General features: G+C 42.9%; 1 protein-coding gene across 1 annotated transcript; it reads right to left on the reverse strand.

Annotated features, from left to right (window-relative positions):
- Positions 1 to 7,522: 7,522 nt before the first annotated feature.
- On the reverse strand, positions 7,523 to 8,334 carry PtA15_15A491 (uncharacterized protein; the record flags this gene model as incomplete). Its single annotated transcript, XM_053163701.1, has 2 exons — positions 7,523 to 8,064; positions 8,132 to 8,334. Coding segments are annotated over 2 exons (745 nt in total), but the record flags the coding sequence as incomplete, so codon positions are not given.
- Between the last annotated feature and the right edge of the window lie 2,018 nt (positions 8,335 to 10,352).

A 10,352-nucleotide genomic window follows, 5' to 3' on the forward strand; every position in this document is an offset into this window, starting at 1 on the left:
GGCGGGGAAGGAGATGGTGGGCAGGGAAGGGGGCGGATGTGCACGACTCTTATATCGCCGCCACCTTCCGCCTGGCCTGGCCTGTTCTGGCTGGGCTGGTCGGATTCGGCCATGCTGCTGCTCAGCTGGGATGGACGAAAGGCCGAGCTTACAGCCCTTCCATCAACCTGACCAGTTCGCTAACTTACAGCCATACAGCCGAAAAAGCTTCTTCTAATTGGCAACTCGAGGGGAGGAAAGAGCGGAACCGGTGCTAATTGTATAAGATGCCTCAGGCAAATGGGAACTGGGCGGAACAGTCCCGTCGCGGTCAGTCTCGGCACTGATGAATCCGGCTCCAAATCTCGGTGAAGAAAAGAGACTGGAGCCGGGCGCGGGTCCGACCAGGTTATGTAGTCTAAACCTAACCGGTTGATGATGACTAAGCACCGGTTAGGTTTAGCTTCTAAGCACATGATTGTGCTAAAACTCTGTTTATGTAATCTTGGCACTACTGATTCTACCGGAGTACTCTAACAAATTGATCACGCGGGTGCACCAAAAGTTTCCAAGGTGGTTGAATGTTGGTGTTCAAAACACCCGGCCTGGAAATTGGAAAATGGAGGACTTGCCGTCAATCTGGGAACCCCTAGTTCCAGACAGCCGCCAGATGATAGATCTGAACGGCAAAAACCAATCTGCAACTGCCAAGCAACTTTCAAAATGTTTATCCCAAACTCAAAATTAAACAACCCAAACTATCAGCTGGGCTAAAAGATGAGAAGACTATGGAGGTACTGGCCCGCCAATTTTGCCAGAAAAGTTGAATTTCCGCCCCTGAACTGCCAAATTGGCCTGTTTTCTGCCAAACTTGCCAAAGTTGTGGCACTGAACCACCATCCATGCCAGGGGACTTCAGAAACAGAGCCCTCCCCGGGTAGATTACCGCAGCGGTGCCCGGGCTGTGAGCCCGAACCGGTACATCTGTCTCGACAGGCAACCGGAGGGACATATACTCCTGATGACCGGTATTGTTCCGGTCATCAATACTTGATAAAAAGTGAGGTACACACCTCCTTGACTGGTACGGTCCCAGTCATTGAGGTACACACCTCAATGTCCAATATCGTATTGGTCATTGAGGTATACACCTCACTGACCAGCCCAATCAATATTGGTGATATAATGCCAGTCATCAAGATACATGCCTTGATTACTGCCATGACACCATTCATCCAGCTACTACAACAGTCATTGAGGCACCTTGCTGAACGGTATCATATTGGTCTTTGAGGTACACACACACCTCACTGACTGATGTCGTATTGGTCTTTGAGGTGTACACCTCACTGACCGGTGTTATATCGGCCATTGAGGTATACACCTCACTGACCCATGTCCTATTGGTCATTGAGAGGGGTATATGTCCCTCCGGTTGCCTGTCAAGACAGATGTACTGGTCCGGGCTCACAGCCCGGGCACCACTGCGGTGCTCTACCCGGGGAGGGGTCTGTTTCCAAAGTTCCTTGGCATGGATGGCGGTTCAGCGCCACAACTTTGGAAACTTTGGCAGAAAACTGGCCAACTTGGCAGTCCAGGGGCGGAAATTAAATTCTTCTGGCAAAATTGGCGGGCCAGTACCTCCATAGAAGACCATCCAACAGAACGACATCAATACTGGATCTTCGGCAAAGAGGATCAACAAAGTAAAGTTTGATGCGGTGAACAAGATGCTTGAAGAATGGGTGCGCCAGGCCCTCGGCTCAAAGTTAACCATTAGTGGTGATTTGATTCGCAAGAAGTGGAAGGACTTTGCTCAACTTCAAGGCATACCAAGCAGTGATTGGCTGAAGTTAAGCAATGGATGGCTCGATTCCTTCAAGGCTTGTAACGGTCTTCATTTGTTCAAAAAACACGGCGAGGAAGCCCAAGCCTATGGAGGCGCTGGACCGACAAAAAAGGCCAAAATAGTTTTTTTTTTGTGAAATGCCGGCGAATTCACGACAAAATGGACAAATGAACCGACAGAGCGGCCATTGTCATGCTTTCAGAGCAACAATCTGGCCATTTCTGATGTCGCTCCAATGGCGCCTCCGGCAAGACAAAATAGCCACCATGGCTCTGAGCTGAAATTCCTGGCCAAGTATGGCTACTGAGCCAACATTCACAGCCAACCATGTCTCAAAACTAAAATTTCTGGCTCATTTTCTTGTTCTTCTGTTTCCACTCCAGTCATCTTTGAACTCTTTTGATCCCGCCAGACCGATTGTAACTCATGTACTCGTAGTACATATCAGCCAAGATATGTTACGTGATCACATCTATATTGTATCTGTATGACCTATTGTATGCATCTGTATCACCCTATTGTATTGGTATCACCCTTCCACGTCATGCTATTGCCTTTTCTATACTGTGTCTTGTCTTAAAATGGGATTATATAATGTTTAGTCTTGTGGTTTGAGCTCTCAAAAGCCAGATCACTATACAATAGTCATCAACTCTTGCCTTGCTACAGTGAAGGAGCTTTCATTTCCTCAGTCTGCAAGTCAAACCCAACAGGTAAGACGTTTATTATCCTCAATAAGCGCAGTTATAAGTCATAACATGTTTACCTCCATGTTATGAAATATCTCAAACGCCAGATCACGAGCCAATAGTCCTCAACTCTCTTTATCGTAAAGACGCTTTCAGTTCCTAAGTCTGAAAGCCAAAACCAACAAGTAAGCATTTTACAAGTCTCAATTAGCAGTTATAAGTTATATAACGTGTTGAATATCTTTATCTTATGAAACTCAGCATGCAGTGCATTTGATGTGTCAGTCAGCAGGACCCCAGCAAGCCCCTACTAGACACCCTTGAGTGATACCCCGGGAATTTGCCATTTTGAAACGGCTGTAGTTTTGATTTTTTGGAGAGAACCAACTGTTTGAAACCAACTACGTCAGTATGTTCCATTTTGCAAATTTTGGCATAGTGGATTGAAACAAGTTATGTAAGTAACATCTGCAGCCATTTGTGGGGGTTTTGGATAGGAAAAGTGCAAAATTGATGTTCTGGTTATCATTGCTGATGTATTGATTAAAATCAAGAAAAAATCACTTTAAGAAGCCTTTCAGACCTTCCTCAACCCTTATAATGTAACATACAAGCAGCAGAGAACAGGGAGGAACTAATAGCCCGGTTCACATTGGATTTTTAAGGCCATTTTTACGCATTTTATCATTAAAATTCATCATTTTTTTCAAGTTGGTCAGATTCTTCTGAAACCACTTTTCTGATGATTGGAAAATTTGGCAAAATTTTATGATAAAATCAGATAAAAATAGGTTCAAAGTCACCAACGTGAACCGGGCTAATATGTAGGGGGTTGAGAAATCAACTCCCTCAAATTACAAAATCAACTCCCAAACGCAGTTTACGTTGCGCGGACCGCGTTGGGACGTCTTCCCCGGGTCCTCCTGACCACATTTCGACCTGGGGGCGTTTTGGGAGTCGGAATTGTAATTCTGCAATGCCAAACGTGAGTTGGGATTTCAATTTTACAAAAAATCCTAGAAAATAGAGAAATATTTATATCTCCTCACTGAAGCACCCAAACGCACCCAAAATTTTACAGAAATCTAGATACACTGTCTATAAAATACTTTTAGATTTACAGCAGTATAAACAATCAGGAAGGCCTTGCGGAACAGGGGGGTTAATTTGGGGGATTTCCTACTAAGGAAATCCCGCAAAACCTTATCTATGGTGCTCCAGATGGCCCCAAATTTTTTCTGCGATAAGAATAAACTCTTGAACACTTATGTTGAGCTTCACGGCATTAGCACACCTCAGGGACACCTTGTGTAGCCGGGGGCTGATTTGGCGGATTTCCTACTAAGGAAATCCCGCGAAACCTTATCTAAGGTGCTCCAAATGGCCCCAGATTTTTTCTACCATATGAATACCCTCTCTAGAAAATATTTTGAAAACCAAGGAGGTATTAAGAATCAGAAACACCTTCTATAAAGCCCTGTGGATAAGGATTTGGTGCAGTTCCTTAGTAGGAAATCAAATTAGCCCCCTGCTTATAGAAGGTGTTACTGATGGGTAATACCTCCTTGGGGCTCAAAATATTTTCTAGAGAGTTTATTAATATGGCAGAAAAAATTTGGGGCCATTTGGAGCACCTTAGATAAGGTTTCGGGGGATTTCCTTAGTAGGAAATCCGCCAAATCAGCCCCCGGCTACACAAGGTGTCCCTGAGGTATTCTAATGCCGTGAAGCTCAAAATAAGTTTTAAAGAGCGTATTCTTATGGCAGAAAAAATTTGGGGCCATTTGGAGCCCTGTAGATAAGGTTTCGCGGGATTTCCTTGGTAGGAAATCCGCCAAATCAGCCCCCGGCTACACAAGGTTTCCCTGAGGTGTGATAGTGCTGTGAAGCTCAACATAAGCTTTCAAGAGTGTATTCTTATGGCAGAAAAAATTTGGGGCCATTTGGAGCACCTTAGATAAGGTTTCGTGGGATTTCCTTAGTAGGAAATCCCCCAAATTAACCCCCCCTGTTCCGCAAGGCCTTCCTGATTGTTTATACTGCTGTAAATCTGAACGTATTTTCTAGACAGTGTATCTAGATTTCTGTAAAATTCTGGGAGCGTTTGGGTGCTCCAGTGAGGAGATATAAATATTTCCCTATTTTCTGGGATTTATTGTAAAATTAAAATCCCGACTCCCTTTTGGGATTGCGGAATTACAATTCCGACTCCCAAAACCCCCCTGGGTCAAGTCAAAATGGGGTCATGAGGACCCGGGGGAGACGTCGGGAAGCGGTTCACGCAACGTAAACCCCATTTGGGAGTTGATTTTTTTAATTTATGGGAGTCGATTTCTCAACCCCCAATATGTATGCACACTATTTTTGCACCTTTAAGCACAAAAACAAATTGAAACAAAACACGTAAGTATGTCATTTTTTCCCTTCAAAGGGAAGACCAGATTGAAACAGGGTACGTCAGTATGTCCTAGAAGAAAAAATTCCCAGAACTGTCCATTTGAAACAAGTTTCACAGGTTTACGTAAGTATCATATTTGCCAAAAACATCATTTTGAAACAATTCACGTAAGGGTGTCTAGTAGGGGCTTGCCAGGGTCCTCAGTCAGCCCGCCGTTCTTGGCCAACTATGCCAAATCTGTATCATCGACACCGCTTCAAGTTTCAAAGATAGTTCCTCTGCTACCAAAGCTATTGCCAATCCAAACAACGCCTTAAGCAAGAAGGAACAGACTTTCATGCGTGCAAGGAGCCTATTGTCCCAAATGAATTCAGCTGCCGCCAAACCGCTTGCCTCAAATACCAGTCAAGAAATTGAAGTTGTTGGAAACTCTTCTGGGAATCCACACAAACTTGCTCGATCAAAACGTGTTTCTGCTTTCACCCCCTACCCAAAGAGTTCTAAGGCTTTCAAGCCAAAATCTGCAGTTGCGAGTAAAGGTGCTATTCCTCCTACTAATCCTCCGCAGAAAGTCTATATCCAATGTGGCTTTATGGTACGAGTTGGGGGTAGATTTCCTTCAAAGCTTTCTGCGCACAAACGGCCAATGGTAGTTGAAATCGACAATCCCAATTCATACCAATTGTTACTTCTCTCGCTGTGTGAATTTTTTTTTGGCCACGACTTAGGGGACTATGGGCCATTCTCAAAAGCGCACTTCCCCTTCACTCAATTAGGGACTAAAAATTTGGGCGTAGAAGATCAGCAATCTTTTATATCTCATCTAGAGTCCAATAAAACTATTGACCTTATACTCAATTACAATACTTTTGAGCAAAAAATGCTCCAGGATGAAGAAGACGGTTACCAAAAATCTGTTTCGGATGAAGAAAGCCTACCCTCCATTGTTTTACCACCTTCGCAGTTATCACTTCCAACTACAAATCAACTTTCTTCCAATCCGAGCACTAACCGCTCCAACTCTTATGTGGAAGCTATCTCAAGCCAAAAGTTGGACGAATCTGTTAATGCAAAACACTCTAGTCAAGTTCCAGATAGTCACCACTCAACCTCTGTGGTTTCTGCATCACTCCCAGGCTATGTTGCAGACAGTCTTGTCCGTGTTGCTCTTGGGAGATCTCCGCCATGTATGTTTTTTCCTTCATATCAATTGCCGCATTGAAATACAAATCACTCACTTTGTTTTAAAATACACAGGGGCAACACAACCAATCTTGAACATTTCTGATCTCTCTTGGGATTGCTTTGGTACTCCTGACTTATCTTTGTTTATCACTGGTCTGAACGCAATGGATTGGAGCGAAGGAATCCGACATTCACTCGATCCAAATGGAACGGATAACTTTTGACTCCTAGTGCATTTCAAAGTGCTGGAAGATGAATTTCTTTTTGAAAACCATAAAATTAGGATTGTAAAAGCAGAGCTTCTTGACTCTCCAAATGTATACTCCATGGTAGCAAAGTATAGCCTGGTTCATAATCACCCAACAAAAAGTTACTTGCCTTTTCCAATCTATTGAATGAGATCATATGCTGTGGCTTGGCAATTTGTTTCCCTGTTTGGCCAGGCTGTTTCGTCTTCTCCCAAGGCTGCGTTTGATCTTAAACATATTGCGCAGCAAATTCGTGTAAGTGTGTTTTGACCAATCCTGACTAGTATCAACGACTCACCAAATGAAATGGAGATCTTTTAGGTTGTTGATGCATTCCCAGTATACTCGGATCTGGAGAGGACCAGCGGACAAGATTACTATGAAAATTTGGATCCAACCATCAATAATCCACTTGCTTACTGTGAAAATGAACCTACTCGGGTGTTCTTCATGGAAGAATACATTGTTGGATTGTGGAAGAAATTCTTACATCCCACTGAGTTTGATAGCCAACTCAATGATCACTCTCCAGCGGTCAATCAGCTTATGTCTGCTTTGCAGCATTGGACGTATGTGCATACTAATGGCCAGATGATCATAACCAATCTCCAAGGCGCTTTACCTTTATTTAGTAAACCAAAGATTGTTGATTTGAACCCCAAGTAAGCAATTCATTCAACTTGTCTTACAATTCAGACGCCAATGTTTGGTTTCCATTTCAGGGCGCATTGGTCATTCTGGTCTCCTTTTGAACCAATGGTAGTCATGAACCAATTTCTCTCCAATCATGTCTGTTCCAGAGCTTGCACATCCTTGGACCTCGGAAAATTGAAAGAAATCAATTGGCCACCAGCTACAGCGGAAAATTTGGCGGAACACAACAAAGACAAATCACAAGGTCTTGGAACAAACCCAGGAGTGAACTTCTGAATTTCTTATTATAGATTTTTATTCATTATGTCATAGAATATTAGTTTTGAATTGGGAAACTCAAATCGAATCAATTGGAAAAACAACTGTAAAGTTTGAGAGATGAGAGAGACAACAGAAAAGGACAAATGTCACGAGACTTTTTGCTTCTTGGTGGGTTTGGTTGAAGAACGCTCAGACTGGCACATAGTCTTCTGCTTCTTTTCGTCAGGTGACAAGTCCTTCAGAGATATGGATCTAGATACTAATGTATGGCTAATTTGGAATGAGCATCCATGGTGGGTTGTATCTTTAGTATTTTCAACTCGGCCGGTGGGCCAACAGTGTGATGACTGATGTCGTTGCTTTTCCAGAACACCTCAACAATGCCGGGGAGCCTGCCAAATTCTATGTTGCAGTCGTAGTCGGGAAACCTGAGGGCATGTCCGAATTCATTTGAAGGAGGCAAGATTGGGGAACCAGTCTTGCGGTTGATGTAGCTGAAGATACCGTAGGTGAACACATTCTTGTCTTTTTCACAATGGGGCTTGTTTGAGAAGTCATTTGATGTGACTATGACATTTGAGGCAACTGGTTCTGGGTTGTTTTTAGAACTTTCCCACTCTTTGTTGGACCAACTGGGAATGCTGAAGTCTTCAAGGGCCTTCCTTTTCTGCTCATGGGCATCAGGCGAGAAGTGGCGGATGCACTCTTTCACGAGTTCGTTGTGAGAAGCTAATTTCTGCTGAAAAATGTCATCCAATGCTTGCTGGGCAGGAGGAAGGTTCTTTTGAGTAGCATAAGTTCCTTGAAAGAGACATTGGTATCAGTCAGTCTGATGTTTCTGTAGAGAGGCGGGGAACAGGTAGCTTACCAGCGGTTTTACCATCCTCATAACCTCCTTGAAAGCCAACTCCAGACATCCGTCCGGAAAGCTTTTCTTTGTTCTTGAGATTTGAGCAATGATTTCCCATCACAGCTAGGTCTTCTATGAGTTCACAAAGCCGGTTGTAGATGGGGTTGGAGAGATCAGGAGGAGTATAAGATACTAGAAATAGGATCTTCTTTCCACTACCACTGTTTGTTATAATCAGATCAAGAGAACAGGTAAAGGTCCGGATATCAATTGAGAATGTTTTTTTTTTGATTTGCTTTGTCATCTTCAATACTAATGGAGTAGAACTGGGATAGTAAGACTTGGTATGATGCACAGAATTTTTAAGGGTTTTGCAAGCACGTTCAGAAAGTGGCTTGCAAGCTTCAGCAGACAAATCAACACAGCCCGGATCTTGTTCATCTAATTCATATTCCTCTTCAGAGCCAGGAGTTTTGGACAGCACATTTAGAGACACTAAATTTGAGGCATTGAGAGATATAGAAGTCGAGGCATCCATGTCAGTGTTGCAATTTGTCAGACTCTCCAGGGCACCTAACGAACCCCCCTTTGAGTCAGACAAGAGTTTCAAAGACATTTGGACAAATTATTAAAGCGTAATGAAGGGAATTGTAAAGATGGCCACTGGGAAACAGCACCAGTTGACTGTTCAAGATACTTATATCAAAGAAGACATAGCTAACCACGAAAAGGGGACAGCTCTCAAGTCCGGTCCATTTGGACGCAAAGGGAAAAGTCTGAGGCATGTGAAAGAATTCAGACAACTTAAAGGTATATATCTTTTTATAAGTATGCTGTCTAATGAATACAATGATAAGGGAGGTGGTTATTCTGTACCTGAAAGGCAGATAAAATCTACACGCTATTGCTTAAGAATAATAGAGATAGAGAAAATCTTTGTTGGTAAGATAAAAAAAAATTCTGTACTTCTTCTGACAGACTTGATGTTTTCTTATAAAGATTAAAATAGAAATATTTGACATGTTAGTATTTCTATTTTTAGTCATTGTATTTCATTTAGAATAAGAGTAAATACTTTTAATGATTCTGCTGTCAAACAGTTGAAAGAAATCTTCTTCGATGCTTTCTTAGTGTTTGACTAGTTGTGAATCAAAACAGTTAAATTAGCCTTGTCCGTTCTTAATCATTATTGCATACTGCTCATTACCTGATGAGCTTATGCAATCAATGAGCTTAAGATTATTGGACTTGCTAATTGATGATGGTCTTGAGCGGAAAGGATTGAGATGAGATTATTAGATCTTTCTCTTCTGAACTCCAGGAGTAAGATCATTGACTCACCTTGAGTTTGATGATCCTCGATCCTCATCATCTATGACAGTGACGTCATTGATTCTTGAGCATAAAGCTCTCTTGCCAATCGGCTGTTCATGACCTGAACAGGACAAATCTGCTTAGCATGAAATAAGTATTTCAGCTATTTTTGCCTGATGAGTATATATTTTAAACATATATCGCTCACCCCGGGTCTTTCTTTTATTAGAATTGAATTCATTATTTGAATTCAAACAGCATGTAGTGTTGCCCCCTGGTCCGTACAATTCAAAACATATATTGGTGTTTCGCCTTTTCCGTGTGTTTGCAAGCTTTGGGACAGGAAGAAGTGCTTTGGGACAAAGCGAAGCGCTTTGGGAAGAGGGCAAGCGCTTCGAGACAAAGTAAAGCGCTTTGGGACGAGGCAAAGTGCTGTGATGTCCCGGATCTTGGGACCTGTATACGCCGGAATAGGCACCCGCCAATTCCCTTTCCTTGCCGCTCTTGGCACTCCTATTTGTCTCCTTTTTATCTAGTTCTTATTGCGGCCCTCAGGCCAATCATGTATAGAAAATGTAGGCGCAGAGAGTCTTTGCAAAGACCAGCGAGTGGAGTTAGCACACGACACGAGAGACTGAGACAACGAGCGAGCACACCTTTGCAAAGACCAGCAAGTGGAGTTAGCACACAACACGAGAGACTGAGACAACGAGCGAGCACACCTGATGTGTGAGAGAGGTTGGAAACAGAAATGAGCAACTGAATCAATTTCATGAACATGAAAGAAATGACAATGAACCTTTGCAAAGACCAGCAAGTGGAGTTAGCACACAACACAACAGACTGAGACGACGAGCGAGCACACCTGATGTGTGAGAGAGGTTGGAAACAGAAATGAGCAACTGAATGAAGAAAAGAGAAAATA

The sequence above is a fragment of the Puccinia triticina genome, chromosome 15A, assembly GCF_026914185.1.
Source record: "Puccinia triticina chromosome 15A, complete sequence".
Classification (NCBI taxonomy): Eukaryota; Fungi; Basidiomycota; class Pucciniomycetes; order Pucciniales; family Pucciniaceae; genus Puccinia; species Puccinia triticina.